Source organism: Gossypium hirsutum, chromosome D05 (genome assembly GCF_007990345.1).
Source record: "Gossypium hirsutum isolate 1008001.06 chromosome D05, Gossypium_hirsutum_v2.1, whole genome shotgun sequence".
NCBI lineage: Eukaryota > Viridiplantae > Streptophyta > Magnoliopsida > Malvales > Malvaceae > Gossypium > Gossypium hirsutum.
This window is the reverse complement of record NC_053441.1, coordinates 65,740,169-65,761,677: the sequence shown is the minus strand read 5'-3', so window position 1 is coordinate 65,761,677 and position 21,509 is coordinate 65,740,169. Positions and strand designations below refer to the sequence as shown.

General features: G+C 36.4%; 1 protein-coding gene across 1 annotated transcript; it reads left to right on the top strand.

Moving 5' to 3' along the window:
• The first annotated feature begins 13,927 nt into the window (after positions 1-13,927).
• LOC107941873 (receptor like protein 22-like) lies at positions 13,928-17,255 on the top strand. Its single transcript, XM_016875496.2, has one exon. The coding sequence runs from the start codon at positions 14,178-14,180 to the stop codon at positions 17,085-17,087; it is 2,910 nt and encodes a 969-aa protein (XP_016730985.1). The 5' UTR covers positions 13,928-14,177; the 3' UTR covers positions 17,088-17,255.
• Positions 17,256-21,509: the final 4,254 nt, after the last annotated feature.

Below are 21,509 nucleotides of genomic sequence, written 5' to 3'. Positions count from 1 at the left end.
TTTTAAAAAAAATAAAATTGAAGGACTATATAAGTGGTAACTAAAATGTTGAGTTAATCTGTTTGGAATTATTGTACATTCTTCTGCAATGCTTCCAAATTTTCTCATTTCTTAGAAATTTTAATATATGTTTTATTTTTAAAATTTTTAAAATTTAAAAATTGATTAATTGTTTATATGATATCGATATGTATGTTCTGTCAATAAAATTAACAAATGTTAACTTTTTTATTCATTCTGGAATGATTTGATAAATAACGAAAATTTAAAAGCTCAAAGAGTCAAAATATTAAATGGAGAGTTAAAATGACTTTTTAAAAAAAATAAAATTGAAGGACCATATAAGTGATAATGTCAATTTTTTTTACAAAATTTTATCTAAAAGAAGAAGACGTAGTTTACCAGATAGTTTTCTTACAGTTAATAGTTTTCTTGCAGTTAATAGAAAATGACATATTTAATACCAACCGATTAAAGTTTTTGTGGAAAATATGCTTCTTGGATTAAATTATTCAACACACATACCTTGAATTTTATGCAATAAAATAAATGAATATTGGCCACACATGTTTTGAATTTTTAAGTAGTCCACCAATGTAAAAGAAAAAAAAAAGACTGTAACACCACCAATGTTGTGGTATTATTTGTTGCCTATAAATACCATTCCTATCCTTCATCTTCCTCTACCAACAAAACATGGCCCCCTATCTCTTTCTCTGCCTATTCCTCTTCTTTCCCCATCTTTATGCTTCTTTTTCTTCTTCAGGATCTCACTCCTGCTCTTCACTAATCCAGTTCAAGAACTCTTTTTCCATAACAGAGGATGCTTCTTATGATTGCAATGAGATTGCTGGCCTTAAATCTTATCCCAAGACAAATTCATGGAAGGAGGGTACAGATTGCTGCTCATGGGATGGGGTCACTTGTGACCACCTAAATGCTCATGTTATTGCCCTTGACTTGAGCTGCAGTTGGCTATATGGCAACTTCCCTTCCAATCCCACTCTCTTCCTTCTTCCTCACCTTCAAAAACTCAACCTTGCCTACAATGATTTTAATCTTTCCAAAATTCTATCCGAGTTCGGTCGGTTTACTAGCCTATTCTACCTCAACCTTTCTTATACAGGGTTTGCAGGAGAAGTCCCATCCCAAGTCTCCCACCTGTCAAAATTGGTTTCACTCGATCTCTCCTCTTGGATTGATGAGTATGAGCAATTTACAATTGACAAACATGCTCTGGAGGGACTTGTTCACAACTAACCGAGGTCAGACATCTGTTTTTGGATGGAATCAACATGTCTTCTGTTGATGCTCATGTCTTCATGAATCTATCCTCTTCTCTAAGGTCTCTCAGTCTTGCTCGTTGTGATTTGCAAGGAAAATTCCCAAAAAACATTTTTGATTTGCCAAACCTCAATCTCCTCCACTTGGGAGGCAACCAAAACCTCAATCTTGATCCTTTGAAGTTCAATCGGAGCGGCAATCTTAAACAATTGATACTTTCGGACGCAAATATTTGTGGAGGATTGCCTGACTCGATTGGGAATCTTGTGTCGTTGAAGTTTTTAAATCTCTACAATTCCAACTTATCAGGACCAGTTCCAAGATCATTGGGGTACCTCTTGCAACTCACTCTTTTAGACTTGTCGCAGAACCAACTGAGTGGACAAATTCCATTGTCAATTCTAAACCAAACGCAGCTTGAATACTTGGAAATATCTGAAAATTCATTAGAAGGTTCCATTCCAGATGAGGTAACCGCTTTTCCTAATCTAATATATTTAGGCTTATTTGACAATTTACTCAGTGGAACACTTCCGTCATGGTTGTATTCTACTCCCTCCTTAAAGCAAATATATCTCTCTTAAAATCAATTCAGTGGGCATATCAAAGAATTCCAATCCAAATCACTAGAATTGATAAAGTTAGAGAATAATAATCTTAGTGGTGACATAGAGTTTCACATGTTCTCAAACCTTCCAAATCTCGAACATCTCGACCTTTCATATAACAGCCTATCCTTAACATATAATACTTCTTCTACTGTTAATCATAGATTGCCTAATCTTACAGACTTACTTTTGTCATCTTGCAATCTTAGTGAATTCCCCCAATTTTTAAAAGGGCTTAAAAGTTTGGAAAGGTTAGACCTCTCTTGCAACGAAATTGAAGGCAAGATTCCACAGTGGATGCAAGAGGTGGGGAATGACTCTTTGACTTACTTAAACGTATCTCACAACTCTTTGACACAAGTTGAGCACTTTCCATGGAAGAATATTGAATTTCTTGACTTAAGCTCCAATTTGATCCGTGTAAATCTTCCGATTCCAGCTTCGATGATCAATGTCTTTCTGATCTCAAATAACAGTTTCAATGGAGAGGTCTCTTCTTTAATATGCAATGCCACTTATCTTGAAATTCTTGATTTGTCCCACAACAACTTGAGTGGAACAATTCCGCAATGTTTTGGAAATTTGAGCAACAGCCTTCAATTCTTGAATCTGAGGAAGAACAATTTCCATGGGACGATTCCTCCAACATTTGCAGAGGGATGCCGTTTGACTAATTTCAACTTAAATGGAAATCTGTTAGAAGGGCCTTTGACACCATCCATCCTTAATTGTAATGGTCTGGAAGTGCTAGATCTTGGTAACAACAAGATCAATGATACATTTCCTCATTGGTTGGGAAGTCTTCCACAGCTACAAGTTCTTGTATTGAAGTCAAATCATATGCATGGTCCCTTATGTGTCAATAGCTCCAAGTCTAGCCCTTTTTTCTCTAAAATCCAAATTTTTGATCTCTCAAGTAATTATTTTTCTGGACCCCTACCAGTGAGATACATCAACAGCTTCAAGGCTATCATAAATCTAGAGAAGATTGGTAGTACAGTGTCGTACATGGGGGTGAATGATCCTGGAGGTGGTGGCTTCTATACCTATTCCATTGGAATTGTTATGAAAGGAGGAGGTGGAATTGGTGAAAATTTTCACCATGTGGATGATCATTGATCTATCAAACAATCAGTTTGAAGGGGGTATTCCAAAGGTTATTGGGAAGCTTAACTTACTGAAAGGGCTCAACCTTTCTCATAATAACCTTAATGGAGATATCCCCACCTCAATAGGGAATTTGACGAATCTTGAATGGTTGGACCTATCTTCAAACAGGTTGTCTGGGACGATTCCAAATAGATTGGCAGATCTGCCATTTCTTTCGTCCTTCAATGTTTCTGAAAATCAACTCCATGGTCAGATTCCTCAAGGAAAACAATTCAACACATTAGGAAATGATTCATATGAAGGGAATAAGGGACTATGTGGATTTCCGGTCTCGAAAGGTTGCAACATCATTGAGCCAGCACCTCCAAATGTGCTTGAAAAAGATGGCTCAAAATCAAACATTGCTTTTGGTTGGAAAGTGGTGTTGCTAGGTTATGGATGCGGAGTAGTGTTCGGAATGTTTGTGGGATATGTTGTTTTCCAAACTGGAAAGCCGAAATGGTTGGTGAATTTGGTTGAAAACCAACATGAGCAGAGGCAAAGAAGAAAGTCAAAGGATGGCAGTCGCAGCAATGGACGAAGAAGGATCTAGTTAGTGGAAATGATGTTCAAGAATTAGTGTTGTATTTTCATAATTTCTTGTTTTGCAGACCGTTTTGCCGATGGTGAAGGGTTGCATTCTTCTTTCATGGATTTCAATTTAGTCTCAATAATCTTTGCTACTGCTCAGTAAAGGGGAAAGGAGAACAAGATGTCTGTAGGAACTAAGAAAAATGAATGAGATATTTTGGCAGAAACGTAAGCATAAAGCATTAATATCTTGCTCAACAAACAAAACAAAAGCAGCAAGATCTTTGTGAATAAAAATGCTTAACTAAAGACCAAATGAAGAAGAATTTTCTGAAAGATTTCATTACATTTGAATGAAGGCACAATGCCATTACATATACCAAGCAATCAGCTGGTCAAAAATAAGAAAATGTTACCTAAACACATTCCTAACTCCAATAAGTGGCTTAGTAACTTGATAAACATTGCTTGTACACTTGGTAAAGCTGATTTGTCAATCTATCAGCACCTAGTTACATAAAGCATATCAACAACTTAGTTCATATCTAACAAAGTAATAAAATATCTATTTGAAAGTAACAAAACAGCAGCATAAGCTTCAGCTGCAACTTGCATGGCTCGGACAGCTTGGTCTGCTTCTTGGTCTGCACGCAAGCCAACTTCAACAATGTCGCAATGATCTCTGTTGTATTTTCATAATTTTTTTTACAAGTTAGCTCATGCAGTCCAGACATGTTGAGGCACATGCAGCAATTGCATGTGCGCATGGAAATCGAAGTGCTTGAAATCTCCCGTAGTCGTAGGTCCTTCGTGTCCGGTATACGCGGTACAATCTCCCGATAATACCTTTGTCAGGTCTATGAAACTCCGTAACCCGAAATATTTGATTTGGACGCGAGTGACACAATGTAGACATAGCGTTGAAAATTTATGTGCAGGTTTTACTTAGCAGGAATTATGGTGCAGAAATCTTGTGGGGTTAATATCAACTCTAATTTCACCCAAGTGAATGGGCATATTCTGCCAGCACCAAGGGTATGTGAATATGCCTGTGTATTGTTCCTTGATTGAACAAACATTTGTATGCTTTGTTGAGAGTTACATTTTATACTAGATCTTGCTGCTATTTGAGTTCTCTTGAGTGGGCAATGGTGAAGATATCTTTCCAAGGAATGGACGTTGGAATTTTAACAATAAGGTTATTGCCCTTTGTAATTTTTCAGCCTTCTATCCTGTAGTTGTTTTATCCATTTATTTCTTTAACAGTTTATGTATGCTTTCAAAAAATTGGCGGAGCCATCTAGAACTGAAAGATGAGCTGTTGTGATCCAAACAACATTGCAAGGGATTTGATTGGTTGTGGTGAAATGAAAGGAATTGTAAGTCAGCATCCCCTTTTTTATGTATGCTGTTATGGTTTGCTGGTTGGCATAGGAGTAGTTATAAAATTCAAGTTGTTGACTAAAGTTCTTTCCATTGTCCCTTTTCAGCGTATTGGTCCTCCATTTGGTGTATTCAATGAGATGAACCAGAATAGACGCCTTTCATCTAAGGTTCCTTTCTTTGAAAAAATGTATTGAACAGGTACAATTTAAAGTTCCTGGAGCTAATAGGCTTGCAAGTCCCTGTGGTTAGGATTTCAAATGTGATGAAGGAATTTGCAATCTAAAATGTTGTATCAACGTCTTTATCATTTGGATAAAACATTTCTACTATAATAGGCTTGCAAGTTCCTTGATGAGAATTGAAATCTTAAGTTTGCACAAAAAAACCATCCTACCAAGTTTTTCCTAGTAAGGATCTCCTGACAATGTGTGTTAGGAATAGTAAGTCAGTAAGCTGAAGTTAGTTAGTTAGTTAGCTGTTAGCTGATCAGTTTGTTAGTTATAAAGTCTGCTAACTAGCACAAGTATAAATATCATGTACAACTCTTCATTAATGATATGATAGAAATGCTTTTGATATAGCATTGTTTACTTTGTTAATCTTGATATGGTATCAGAGTTATTTCTTGGGGTAATTCGATTTTTTTTTTCATGGCAGACGATGCAATCCATACTGGTGATACGCCTCCTCATTCTTCTAATGTTGAAGGAGCAGCTCACTCACAAGGGCTTAGCAGTGGTGTTTCACAGCCCATCCATCATTTTTCTAAACATGATACGACCAAACTCGGGCAGCATAATTTCTTGTTGTGGAAACGTCAGGTGCTGTTGATTCTTGAAGGCTATGATCTTGAAGGGTTGGTTCTTGGTACAACTCAGGCTCCACCTACTCATGTTCGTGGATCTGATGGAAGGTTTGTTGACAATCCGTTGTTCTTGTTACATAAAAAGCAGGATAAGTTCCTGGCTTCTTGGTTACTTTCCACAGTAACTGATGCTATTTTAGTTCATCTTACAAAGGCCAAGATGAGTTATGATATTTGGAATAGTATTGAAAGAAGGTTTGGGGCAAAGTCTGATGTTAAGCTCTCGAGCATGCGCCATTCATTGTATTCTCTCAAGAAAGGAAGTCTTACTGTTACAGAGTATTTGACTAGGGTGAAAAATCTTAGTGACAGTCTCACTGCTGCTGGTAGTGTGATTTCTGAACGTGAACAGGTGAGTGTCATATTGGCTGGTCTTCCGCTTGAATATGAGTCTGTTCCTGTGCTTGCTTCTACCACGATAGTTTCTCTTGAACTTTTTGTTGTTCCAATAGGGTCGGAAGCGTGTAAATTATTGTACTAAAAAATCACACAAAGTTCAATTCCCAGGGAAGAGAGGTGGATCACAAGGATCTCTTAAATACCAAGTCTTTCCTTAGTCAGAATATTCCTTCTAACGTAATTTAATAGCACAATTAAATACTACTATTATACCCTCAAATATTGAAAGAAAATAGGACAAAAAGAACACAAGAGTTTTAACGAGGTTCGGTAAATTATACCTACGTCCTCGGGCACTAACACCAGATGATAACTTTACTATCTCCAAAATATTACAAACAAATAGAATTCCTTAAGAATTCTCAAATGGGAGAAGAGAGAAAACTAAGAGAGAAAGATTGGTTGGGATGGTTGAAATGAGAAATGGTTAGGCCTATTTATAGTTGAGGTTCAGGGACTAACTTGCAAATGGCCTAAAAATTAGGGACCAAAATTGTAATTATCCCTTTCAACTTTAAACAACTTGCCAACTATTTTTTTCTTTCGGTGCCAATTGCACCTCCCACCATTTTTGACTTTTCAACCCCTTTTTAATTTAACTTATCAACAATCTCCACCTTGAAGATTTGATTAGGATAATCACATCTTCACACACTTCCTTCAACTCCCCAAATTCGATAAAGCTATCTTTTGTAGTGCCTCCAAATGCGCTCTCGAGCGCCATACACCTAAAGGTGCTCAAATTCTCAGGATGTTAATCAAGTTCAAACAATGATTAAACTTGATTGTTGTTACCACCTTGGTCATCATATCTGCGGGATTATCTGTTGTCGGAATCTTCTCAAGTAGAATTTTTCCTTTTTCAAAGACTTCCCGCACAAAGTGATATCTTACGTCGATATGCTTGGTTCTTGAATGATAGACTTGATTTTTCGCTAAATGAATAGCGCTCTGACTATCACAATATAGACTAATGTGACTTTGAACAACTCCCAAGTCTTTCAATAATCCATTAAGCCAAATAGCCTCCTTAACAGCTTCTGTAACTGCCATATATTCTGCCTCTGTAGTAGACACAGCTACTGTAGACTGTAAGGTAGACTTCCAACTCACTGGGGCTTTCGCAAGAGTAAACAAATACCCCGTAGTTGAACGACGTTTATCTAAATCACCAGCAAAGTCAGAATCAACATATCCAACTACAAACTGACCAAGTGCTTCATCCTGTTCAAAAATTAAACCAACATCTACGGTTTTTCGAAGATACCGTAGAATCCATTTCACAGCTTGCCAATGTCCTTTTCCAGGATCATGCATATACCTGCTCACAACTCCAACAGCTTGTGAAATGTCAGGCCTCGTACACACCATCGCATACATCAAACTCCCAACTGCATTAGCATATGGGACTTTTGCCATATATTCTCTTTCTTCTTCAGTTTTCGGAGATAATTGAGCACTAAGTTTCAAATGAGAAGCAAGTGGGGTACTTACATGTTTTGTGTTTTCATTTACACCAAACATTGTAATACCTTTTTCAGATATTGCTTCTGATTCAAACAAAGCTTGCCTCTCTGTCTATCTCTACTTATCTCCATGCCGAGAATCTTCTTGGCCTCACCTAGATCTTTCATCTCGAACTCTTGATTCAACTGAGCCTTCAGCTTATCTATCTCATTTTGGCTCTTCGAAGCGATTAACATATCATCAACATACAAGAGTAGATAAATGAAAGATCCGTCATGCAGCTTCTGCAAATACACACAATTGTCATATTTGCTTCTTGTGTACTTCTGCCTTCTCATAAAGCTATCAAATCGATTGTACCACTGCCTCGGGGATTGCTTCAATCCATATAGCGATTTGTTAAGCTTACAAACCCAATTTCTACCACCAGCATCTGTGTATCCTTCTGGCTGAGTCATATAGATCTCCTCTTCTAACTCACCATGCAAGAAAGCCGTCTTAACATCAAGTTGAGCTAGCTCCAAATTCAACTGTGCTACCAAGGCCAACAAAATTCTAATGGAGGAATGCTTCACAACAGGGGAAAATACATCATTGTAGTCAATTCCCTCCTTCTGAGCGTAGCCTTTAGCTACCAATCTTGCCTTGTAGCGAATATCCTTCTTGCTAGGAGATCCATCTTTCTTTGCGAATACCCACTTGCATCCGATTGCCCTTTTACCTTTCGGTAATTGCGCCAACTCCCAAGTATTGTTCTTCCGGAGAGACTGTATTTCTTCATCCATGGCGCTTTTTCATTTATCACTTTCTAAGCTTTGCATTGCTTCTTGATAAGTGATAGGAATATCATCAACAACGGGAAGGGCGTAGGCCACCATATCAGTAAATCGAGCAGGTTTACGAATTTCTCTCCGTGGCCTTGCAACTGCAACTGGTTCTGGTGTACTTAGTGGTTCTTGGGTCAGAACCTCTTCAACCTCTAATTCCTCCATTGTGGCTCGAGAATTAGACTTATTAACTGGGCAAATCCCCATCTGCTCAAACTCCACATGTTTTGGAGTACACTCCACCTGCTGTGGAGTATTGCTCATCTGAATATCTTTATCTGCTACCTTTTTCAATGTGGCAGATTCATCAAAGGTAACATCTCTGCTACAGATCATTTTCTTTGTGCTTAAGCACCAAAGACGAAATCCCTTCACTCCAGAAGTGATTCCCATAAAGAGAGCTTTCTTTGCCCTCGGATCTAACTTTGACTCCTTCACATGGTAATATGCAGTGGATCCAAACACATGTAAGGAATCATAATCTGTAGCCGGTTTTCCAGACCATACCTCCATAGGAGTTTTTCTTTCTAATGCAGATGATGGCAAACGATTAACAAGATGGCCAGCGTATGTCACAGCCTCAGCCCAAAATTGCTTGCCCAACCCAGCATTGGACAACATACATCGAACTTTCTCCAGCAATGTTCGATTCATACGCTCTGCCACTCCATTCTGTTGTGGTGTATCCCTAACTGTGAAGTGTCGAACAATACCATACTCTTGGCACACATCGAAGAACGGATCACTTTTATATTCCCCTCCATTGTCCGTCCTAAGCCGCTTGATTTTCTTGCCAGTCTGGTTTTCGATCATAGTTTTCCATTTAAGAAAAACTCCAAGCACTTCATCTTTAGTTTTCATGGTATACACCCAAACTCTTCTGGAAAAGTCATCAACAAAAGTAACAAAGTAATGTTTTCCTCCCAACGAAGGTGTTTTGGAAGGCCCCCACACATCTGAGTGAATATATTCCAAAATACCTTTTGTATTATGGATAGCAGTGCCGAATTTCACTCTCTTTTGCTTTCCCAGAACACAGTGCTCACAAAATTTTAATTTGCAAGCCTTTGCACCTTTCAACAATCCTTGCTTTGCCAGAATTTGCAAGGATTTTTCGCTGGCATGTCCCAACTTCATATGCCACAACTGCATTGAGTCCAAGTCTTTGTTACCGGAAGCTGCAGCGACTGCTCCAATAACTGTACTACCTTGGTAGTAATACAAGTTATTTTTCCTGATGCCCTTCAATATCACAAGTGCGCCAGATGTCACTTTCAAAACCCCATCTCTCATAGTAACAAATGAACCATTGGATTCCAAGGCTCCCAATGAGATGAGATTTTTCTTCAAACTGGGCACGTACCGAACATCAGTCAGAACTCTGGTTGATCCATCTTGATTCTTTAATTGGATTGAACCTATCCCAACAGTTTTACAGGCATTGTCATTGCCCATATAAACAACTCCTCCATTTAGTTCTACTAAATCAGAGAACCACTCCCGGTTAGGGGACATATGATAGGTACAACCCGAATCCAATATCCACTCATCTGAGTGGAACGACGATGATGATGCAACTAGTGATAGTTCAGAGTCACTGGTATCATGCTTTGCAACACAAGCATCTACAGCAGCTTTTCCCTTACTCTTCAGCTTTGGACAATTTTTCTTCCAGTGGCCTTTCTCATGACAAAAGGCACATTCATCTTTCTCGAGTCTGGACTTTGACTTTGATCTCCCCTTTTGAGTTTTCTTCCGAGTGTATGAACGACCTCGGACTACTAAAGCTTCTGTATCTCTGATTGAGTTTTTCTGTTTGTCCTTCTTTCTCTGTTCATAACTGTATAAGGCCGCACAGACTTCGCTCAGAGATATATCACTCCTGCCATGAAGTAGAGTAGTTTCTAGGAACTCAAACTCCTCAGGAAGTGACCCCAACAGCATCAAAGCCAAATCTTCATCTTTGAATGTCTCATCCATATTCAGCAAATCAGTGACTAACTGATTAAATTTGGTGATGTGATCATTCATGGTGGTACTTGGGACGTATGTGAAGCGAAACAGTCTTTTCTTCAAGTGGAGCTTATTTTGACTGTTCTTCTTCAAAAAATTTTCTTCAAGTGCCACCCACAACTTATTTGCAGAAGTCTCCTTTGAAAAAGCGTACCTCTGCTCTCGAGAAAGGCATGATCGAATTGTGCCACATACCAACCGATTGATCGCCTTCCAATCTTTCTCCTGTACATCATCTGGTTTCTCTTCATCAATGGCAATGTCTAGACCCTGCTGAAAAAGGGCATCTAGAACCTCACTTTGCCACATACCAAAATGGCCGGTGCCATCAAAGATCTCCACGGCCAATCTTGTATTTGCAATTGTCGGTCTTGTCCACATGGACGATGTTGAAGCTCCTACACTGATCGTTTTCTCCATAATCTTTCAATATACCTAAGGAAATCTTTTCTGATGTGGAAGATCAGTTTAAACTGCAACCACAGAGCATACTACGATTAACCTTCGGCTCTTGATACCACTTGTTGTTCCAATAGGGTCGGAAGCGTGTAAATTATTGTACTAAAAAATCACACAAAGTTCAATTCCCAGGGAAGAGAGGTGGATCACAAGGATCTCTTAAATACCAAGTCTTTCCTTAGTCAGAATATTCCTTCTAACGTAATTTAATAGCACAATTAAATACTACTATTATACCCTCAAATATTGAAAGAAAAATAGGATAAAAAGAACACAAGAGTTTTAACGAGGTTCGGTAAATTATACCTACGTCCTCGGGCACTAACACCAGATGATAACTTTACTATATCCAAAATATTACAAACAAATAGAATTCCTTAAGAATTCTCAAATGGGAGAAGAGAGAAAACTAAGAGAGAAAGATTGGTTGGGATGGTTGAAATGAGAAATGGTTAGGCCTATTTATAGTTGAGGTTCAGGGACTAACTTGCAAATGGCCTAAAAATTAGGGACCAAAATTGTAATTATCCCTTTCAACTTTAAACAACTTGCCAACTATTTTTTTTCTTTCGGTGCCAATTGCACCTCCCACCATTTTTGACTTTTCAACCCCTTTTTAATTTAACTTATCAACACTTTTAACAGAGATGCTTCTTGATTATGAAGAGCGTCAGTTGGCTTCTTTGACTGAGGAACCATTGCAAGCTAATTTAGCAACTCAACCAAAGGCAGACAGTAATATTGATTCTGATAATTCTCATACTTCTAGTTGTGGTCATCAAGAGTGCAAGTATAGTCAAAGAGGGCAAGGTCGGGGTTGGTCTCGAGGAAAGAATCGTGGTGGTCGGAACTGGTCACGATCTCGGCACCAGTGCCAATTGTGTGGAAAGATTGGTCACCTAGTACAAACATGTTATCATCGTTTTGATGAGACATTTTCTGGGGTTGCTCCTACTCAGATTGTGGCAGTTAACTATCATCAGTTCCAAGATCAAGGCGGTTGTTCTCATATTAATTCTTTCTCCCATGTTTCTTCTTCTTGTAATGCGTCTGGTTCTTGTCCACGAACATCTTCTACTCAAGATCAGGCCTGGTATCCGGATTCTGGTGCTACCAATCACATCATTGGTATGTGTCTGCCTTTATGATTGTACCAATTCCTCTGTATTTCACTGCATTTTGTACTATTTGTAAGGGTTTAGTTCGAGTGTAACATCTTGTATGGTGCAACTATGTATGTCTTCTATCTTGAATTTCAATTTTTAGTAAACATTATACTGCTCACCATTAAAAAAAATACATGTAGAATTACAAAAGATTCAATTATTCAAGTTTGAGTTGCATATGGTATGGTTTGAGCCCTTTTGCCATATGCATTTATGTTGCAGATGTTCAAACATGGAATAATTCTTCCTGCCTTTGTGTATTCTTAATTTTGTGCCAAACCTATATATCTATCGACAATTTTAAGAGTAATATTTACAATAGCACTGCAGAGTAACATATTTAAGATTGGATTACAGTGTCAAAAGATTGCAGCAACGATGAGATTAATCCAATTACAGGAATTGATATCCTAAATGGCTTTTAGGTACGTAGCTTCATTGACGGTACAAACTAGTTAAAATTTCCAGCATTCATGTCTTTGTTTTCCCTCAAGTAAACGTAGTCAATACTGCAAATGATGTGGAAGTATTGTACATTGTGGCCCAAATGTCCAAAATTTCCACATTGCTTGCAAATTATGTTTGGGTGAGAGAGATAGGAGGAAGCAACAGCAAGTGTGAAGTTAATAGACAATTGATGGTCTTAGTCTTAGTCTTATTCTTTTGTGTGGAAAATTATTTGGGGCCAAACTTGATGTGTTATAAGGAAGAAGACTTTGTAATCTCAGGAATGTTAATTATGTTACTTCTTTGGTAAAAAAAGGTAATCACTTTTATGAATGAAAAATATATGGTAAAAAGGAAGTAGTTGTTGATCACTAAGTTAATTATTGGGTTTGTAGTAATAAAACTGGACTGTTATTAAAATTTTATATTTGGTTTTTTTAATTTGGTTAATTATGGGCCGGGCAAAATGGGTTATTACAGTGTCAATTTGTTTGGATGATTTGATAAATAACGTAAATTAAAAGCTCAAAGAGGCGAAAAATTAAATGGAGAGTTAAAATGATTTTTTTTAAAAATAAAATTGAAGGACCATATAAGTGATAAATGTTGCGTAAATTTGTTTGGAATTATTGGACATTCTTCTGCAATGCTTCCAAAATTCCTCATTTCTTAGAAAATTTTAATATATGCTTTATTTTTAAAATTTTTAAAATTTAAAAATCAATTAATTGTTTATATGATATCGATATGTATGTCTCGTCAATAAAGTTAACAAATGTTAATTTTTCATTCATTTTGTGATAATTTGATAAATAATACAAATTTAAAAACTCAAAGAGACAAAAAATTAAATGTAGAGTTAAAATGACTTTTTTTTTTAAATAAAATTGAAGGACCATATAAGTGATTATGTCAAGTTCTTTTTACAAAATTTCATTTAAAGAAGAAGATGCAGTTTACCGGATAGTTTTCTTGCAGTTAATAGAAAATGACATATTTAATGGCAACCGATTAAAGTTTTGTGGAAAATATGCTTCTTGGATAAAATTATTCAACATACATGCCTTGAATTTTATGCAATAAAATAAATGAATATAGGCCACACATGCTTTGAGTTTTTAAGTAGTCCACAAATTTGTTCTTTTGTGTGCAAATTTCTACATTGCTTGACAACCATACATACTAAGTAAATAGACACTCACATTCTTTACGTATTATAAGGAAGAAGACTAAGTCAATCTACGTTGTAATCTCATCAATCTTAATTTTCTCAGTTGTTTAGGGAGTTCAAATGAAATACAAAATTTTGGTAAAAAAATGTATCCAATTTTGTGAATGAAAAATATATGGTAAAAAAGATTTGGTATTGATACTTCCGCCCGGGTATCAATACTCGATACATCGCTTTTGGTTGGAAAGTGGTGTTGATAGGTTATGGATGCGGGGTAGTGTTTGGAATGGCCATGGGATGTGTTGTTTTCCAAACCGGTAAGGCGAAAAGGTTTGTGAATTTGGTTGAAGACCAACATGAGAAGAGGCTAAGAAGAAAACCAAAATATAGCAATCGCATCAATGGATGAAGAAGGATCTAGTTGGTGCAAATGAAGTTAAAGCATTTGTGCTGTGTCTTCATAATTTCTTGTTTAGTAGTCTGTCAGAAAGTTTTTCCTATGGTGAAAAGTTGCATTGGTATGTGTCTGCCTTTATGATTGTACCAATTCCTCTGTATTTCATTGCATGTTGTACTATTTGTAAGGGTTTAGTAGTCTCCCGCCTGTCAAAATTGGTTTCACTTGATCTCTCTTGTTGGGATGATGAGCAAACAATTGACAAACATGCTCTGGAGGGACTTGTTCACAACCTAACCGAGGTCAGACATCTGTTTTTGGATAGAATGGACATGTCTTCTGTTAATGCTCATGTCTTCATGAATCTATCCTCTTCTCTAAGGTCTCTCAGTCTTGCTTATTGTGATTTGCAAGGAAAGTTCCCAAAAAACATTTTTGACTTGCCAAACCTCAATCTCCTCAACTTGGGAGGCAACCAAAACCTCAATCTTGATGCTTTGAAATTGAATCGGAGCAGCAATCTTGAACGTTTGGATCTGTCTTTCATGTCCTTCTCTACAGAATTCATTGATTCAGTTGATAATCTACCGGCCTTAAAGTACTTAGATCTATCACAAAATTCTTTCTTTCAAGGATTGTCTGTCTCAATCACAAATTTATCATCTTTGGAGCAATTGATAATTTCAGTAGCAAATGTTTTTGGAGGATTGCCTGACTCGATGGGGAATCTTGTGTCCTCGAAGTTTTTAGATCTCTCCAATTCCAACTTATCAGGAACGGTTCCAAGATCATTGGGGAACCTCTTGCAACTCACTCATTTAGACTTGTCGTGGAACCAATTGAGTGGACAAATTTTAAGATCATTGGGGAACCTCTTGCAACTCACTTATTTAGACTTGTCCGGGAACAAATTGAGTGGACAAATTCCATTCTCAATTCTAAACCTAACGCAGCTGGAATACTTGGGAATATATAATAATTCTTTAGAAGGTTCCATTCCAGATGAGGTAACCGCTTTTCCTAATCTAATATATTTATACTTATTTGACAATTTACTCAACGGAACACTTCCGTCATGGTTGTATACTGCACCCTCCTTAAAGACAATATCTCTCTCTCAAAATCAATTCAGTGGGCATATCAAAGAATTCCAATCCAAATCACTAGAAGTGATAGCGTTAGAGAATAATAAGCTCCAAGGTCCTCTTCCATCTTCAATATTCCAACTTCTCAATCTTACCTGGCTCGTTTTATCCTCAAATAATCTTAGTGGTGTCATAGAGTTTCGCATGTTCTCAAACCTTCCAACTCTAAAACTTCTCGACCTTTCATATAATAGCCTATCCTTAACATCTAATACTACTTCTTGTGTTAACCATATATTGCCTAATCTTATGGACTTACGTTTGTCATCTTGCAATCTTAGTGAATTCCCCCAATTTTTGAAAGGGCTTAAAAGTTTGAAACGCTTAGACCTCTCTTGCAACAAAATTGAAGGCAAGATTCCACAGTGGATGCAAGAGGTGGGGAAAGGCTCTTTGGCTTACTTAAACGTATCTCACAACTCTTTGACAGAAGTTGAGCACTTTCCACGGAAGAATATTGAAGTTCTTGACTTAAGCTCCAATTTGATCCGTGGAAATCTTCCGATTCCAGCTTCGACGATCAATGTCTTTCTGATCTCAAATAATAGTTTCAATGGAGAGGTCTCTTCTTTAATCTGCAATGTCACTTCTCTTCTTATTCTTGATTTGTCCCACAATAACTTGAGTGGAACAATTCCGCAATGTTTTGGAAATTTGAGCAACAGCCTTGAATTCTTGAATCTGAAGAAGAACAAGTTTTATGGGACGATTCCTCCAACATTTGCAGAGGGATGCCAATTGAGTAATTTCAACTTAAATGGAAATTTGTTAGAAGGGCCATTGACACCATCCATCCTTAATTGTAGAGGTCTGGAAGTGCTAGATCTTGGTAACAACAAGATCAATGATACATTTCCTCATTGGTTGGGAAGTCTTCCATATTTGCAAGTTCTTGTATTGAAGTCTAATCATATGCATGGTTCTTTGCGTGTCAATAGCCCCAAGTCTAGCCCTTTCTTCTCTAAAATCCAAATTTTTGACCTCTCAAGTAACTATTTTTCTGGACCCCTACCAGTGAGATACATCAACAGCTTCAAGGCTATCATAAATCTCAAGAAAAAAAGTAGTGCAAGGCCATACATGGGTGTGGGAGATTATACTAGCGGCTTCTATGCCTATTCTATTGGAATTCTTATGAAAGGACAATATATCGAATTGGTGAAAATTTTCACCATGTGGATGATCATTGATCTATCAAACAATCAGTTTGAAGGAGAGATTCCAAAGGTTATTGGGAAGCTTAACTTACTGAAAGGGCTCAACCTTTCTCACAATAACCTTAATGGTGGTATCCCCACTTCAATAGGGAATTTGACAAATCTTGAATGGTTGGACCTATCTTCAAACAGGTTGTCTGGGACAATTCCAAATAGATTGGCAGATCTGCCATTTCTTTCGTCCTTCAATGTTTCTGAAAATCAACTCCATGGTCAGATTCCTCAAGGAAAACAATTCAACACATTTGGAAATGATTCATATGAAGGAAATAAGCGACTATGTGGATTTCCGGTCTCGAAAGGTTGCAACATCATTGAGCCAGCACCTCCAAATGTGCTTGAAAAAGATGGCTCAAAATCGAACATTGCTTTTGGTTGGAAAGTGGTGTTGATAGGTTATGGATGCGGAGTAGTGTTCGGAATGTTCGTGGGATATGTTGTTTTCCAAACTGGAAAGCCAAAATGGTTGGTGAATTTGGTTGAAAACCATCATGAGAAGAGGCGAAGAAGAAAGTCAAAGAAAGGCAATCGCAGCAGTAGACGAAGAAGGATCTAATTACTGCAAATGATTTTCAAGAATTAGTGTTGTATTTTTATAATTTCTTGTTCTGTAGACCGTTTTGCCTATGGTGAAGGGTTGCATTGGTATGTGTCTGTCTTTATTATTGTACCAATTCCTCTGTCTTTCATTGCATTTCGTACTATCTGTAATGGTTTGTTTGAGTGTGACATTTTGTATGGTTGTGTTGTTTATGTCTTCTTTCATGGATTTCAATTTAGTCTCAATAATCTTTGCTACTGCTCAGTAAAGGAGAAAGGAGAACAAAATGTCTGTAGGAACTAAGAAAACAGAATGAGAAATTTTGACAGAAGCTTAAGCATAAAGCATTGATATCTTGCTCAACAAACAAAACAAAAACAGCAAGAGCTTTGTGAATAAAAATGCTTAAGTAAAGACCAAACGAAGAAGAATTTTCTGAAAGATTTCGTTATATTTGAATGAAGGCACAATGCCATTACATATATCAAGCAATCTGCCGGTCAAAAATAAGAAAATGTTACCTAAACACATACCAAACTCCACTAAGTGGCTTAGTAAATTGATAAACAGTGCTTGTACACTTGGTAAAGCTGATTTATCAATCTATCAGCACCTAATTACATCAAGCATATCAACAACATAGTTCATATCTAACTAAGTAACAAAATATCTATTTGAAAGTAACAAAACAGCAGCATAAGCTTCAGCTGCAACTTGCATGACTCGGACAGCTTGGTCTGCTTCTTGGTCTGCATGCAAGCCAATGTCTCAATGATCTCTCTTGTATTTTCATATTTTTTTTACATGTTAGCAGTAAAAGGTTTGGTTATCTGGAGACGGTAATAATTTATAGCAGAGTTGAAGGAATGATGTAATGAATTGAAACATGGAACAATGCAGAATGTAAAAGGGTACATATAGGTTGCTTTAATTGGTGGATGTAAAGTCCTTATTTCCTGTAGTTAAGCTTATTAATTGAATTGGTGATTCAAAGATGCATGAATTTCTAGCTACCAGTCTGCTTGCCATCTCATTGGCAAACCTATATGTAATGGGTGGTTTCTGTGCAAATTTGGATTGTTTGTGGTTGAGGACACATTTTGTAGCCATGTAAGTGTTATATATATGGAACTTAAAATTGAATTGAATTTTATTTGATTATCATAGCACTCGTAATAGGCTTGCAAGTCCCTGTGGTTAGGATTCCAAATGTGATGAAGGAATTCGCAATCTAAAATGTTGCATTGTTAATTATTCTATACATCTTTCAATAAATGGGGAAAATTACATCCACACATTCTCCACATTTCAGACCTGTAATTCTACCCAATTGGTCACAAGCATGCATGTCCCACTACCCTCATATATCGAAATTTTTGGTTTTAGTGCATGTACTCTTTTAACTTTTGGTATTTCAATATTCAAAGGTCTGCTTTGATTATTTTATTTTTGTGTTCTGTTGTGTGACATAGAGGTAGTGAGATAAGCCCCAAAATAGCTCCACTTGGCACATCTCCATACCTTTCAAACATACCAAAATCTGCAGGCAAGCAATACAAGACAAGCTCCAGCCACTTCAACATTTGGCTCCTGTTCAGTACCAACAGAAAAACAAAAAACATTTTTTATATTTAATTGGAGGTCAAAAACACATAAAAAAAGACAACCGGACAGCTAGTATTTCACCCAATCTTCACAACATGTCTGTGTGCGTGCAGATCCTTAACTTTCCAGAATCCCTTAACGCATATTCTATTGGCTTAAAGGGCGTAAAAACCCCTCAAATTTTTTCAAAAAATAAAATAAAATTAAATCCCTCGAACATTTAAATGATAAATAAAATTGAATGGACATAAACCTAAAACTTTGAATGGAAATGACCTAAATTGAATAATTACTTTCTAACGAGGGCAAAAAGTGATAATGTTTCCATTTGAAGGGGTTAAAAGGGATTAAATTTAATTATAAATTTTTGGGAGAGGCTAAAAATGAAATTGTAACATTTAACTAATGAGGCCGAAGCCCTAGCTTCCCCCTTGGCTTTAACTTGCTCATAGTGAATTTTATCTAACTTATTCATATTGGATACCTATTAAGAAATCCGCATTAGAAACTACAATAAAATGAATTTAAAGAACGTAACCTCCAATAAACCAAATAGTGAGGGGGTTGAGTAATGGTATCTTTCTCAGCTTCAACAAAATAGTAAAAAAGATTTCGACTAGCAACATTTTCATCCCGAGCCGACCTATTGGCTCAACTAACTATTTAGAAAATATAAAATATGTTTACATTAAAAACTTCATATTTAAATAAAAATTCAAGACGAGTTGTCTAAAATTTGTGAAAAATATTGTCCACAGTCTGCCCGTATTAGTTAAGCCTATTGAGCTAGGTAGGTAGCATGAGCTTGCCTTGAAAGTGCTAATAACACCAATCGAGTCAACACTTGAAACTTCTTATTCAACTTTAGACCCAAATTGGGTAATCATATCAAAGGGATAGTTTGATACTTCAATATAATTTGAAAATTTTAAGATTTTTTAAATAATAAAAAATTGCAAAAAAAATTTGAGTTTTAATTTTAAGAATTTCTTAGATTTATACATATTTAATTATTTTTATATTTTTAGATTGAAATGAAGTTGTTGACCTAATATGTCAACTTTTTCATCCATTTTGGATGATTTGACAAAAAAACACAAGTTTAAGGGCTAAAAAAGATGAAAAATAAATTGAGGGCTAAAATGATTTTTTTTAGTAAAGGTAAAAGGACCAAATAAGTCACTATGCCAATCATTGGATACCCATCATCACCTATATATTTTGTTATTACATTCTTCCTTTTCTTTCAATCATTTGAATACAAAACATAATCAAATATGCTTATAAGTACCTCAGTTTCACAGGATAGATCAAGTAGTTTACACAAATTTCTCAGTAACAACTTAAAATGTGAAAATTCTTTTAAAATTAGAATGGATGTCTATAATTATCCCACTTCTTCAATTATATCTTAATACACCAAATTGTTCTTTTTTGCGTCTGGAATTATACATTCAAGTAGCTCCTTTCCACGCTGCAAACTTCAACATAAACCATTTGATTGGTAGCATGGTGGTGTCATGGGACTCAAAATTTAAAGACTAAACCTAATTGGTCTCAGATTTTATGTTACCTAATTAGAGGAACTGATATCCTTAGCGGCTTTTAGTCGACGGTACAAACAAGTTAGTGGATACTGCATATTGTTGTTAATTTGTGTGGAATTACTGGACATTCTTCTACAATTGTTCGAACTTTCCTCATTGCTTGTAGATTAGGTTTAGGTGACAGTGATAAGTGGAAGCATGAGTTTAAGTGATGTGAATAGACAACTTCCTCACCTAATCGCCTTTTTCTCCAGTAAACATATATACTCAACACTGCACAATTTTCATATTTGTGTGGAGTTCTGCATTATGCAAATGTCCAACATTGCTTGTGGATTAAGTAATTAATCCATGTGTATATCAAGTTAACTTTGTTGACATGATCGTGTATACCAACTTTCAGCAAGTTTTAATAGATCTGCTGTAACTAAGTCAACAAAATGAGTGAAGATGACAGTTGCTTGAGCTAGAAGGCTCGATGTCTTGCTGAGTAAACAAGAAAATCAGCCAAGACTCTTTGGACAAATTGCTCGAGTAAAACCAGAAAATGAATAACAATTTTGATGGATTTTCATTACAAATGAATTGAGGCATAATGCCATTACATATACCATTCATTCAGCTGGTCAAAATGAGACAAACATCACCTAATCATCAACCTAACTCCACTAAGTAGCCTTGAAACTTATGAAAACATAACTTGCACACATAGGTAAGCTGATTTATCAATCTATCAGCACCTAATTACATCAAACATATTACCAACTTAGTTCAAATCAAACTAAGCAACAAAACTTTAACTTAAAGTAACAAAAAATGAACAGCAGCATGAACTTCAGCTGCAACTGCATGGCTCGAGCAGCTTCTCTGCTTCTTGTCTGCATGCCGGCCAACTTCAACAAGATCAGACTGAGTAAGGCTAATTTGTCCAGAAGTTGCATCATGCAAAACTATTTAATGGCTTTTAGGTAGCTTAGTCAACGGTAAAAAATGAGAAAATTAGTCAAATTTCTTCCATTTTTATCGTTAAAAATTGGGTTTTGTCTGTCAACATGAAGTACATGTAACATGTACATGCAACTGTCTGATTATTTTGACATCTACACTAGTTTTTAACGGTAAAAATAAAAGAAAATTTTAATAGACAAGATCATTTAACTTTTTTATCTATCATACAAAAATCATTCTATACATCTTTCAATAAATGGGGAAAATTACATCCACACATTCTCCACATTTCAGACCTGTAATTCTACCCAATTGGTCACAAGCATGCATGTCCCAC

Excerpts from the sequence above, each read along its gene's own strand:
- LOC107941873 (XM_016875496.2), top strand. The coding sequence starts at position 14,178 with ATGAAGAAGGATCTAGTTGGTGCAAATGAAGTTAAAGCATTTGTGCTG.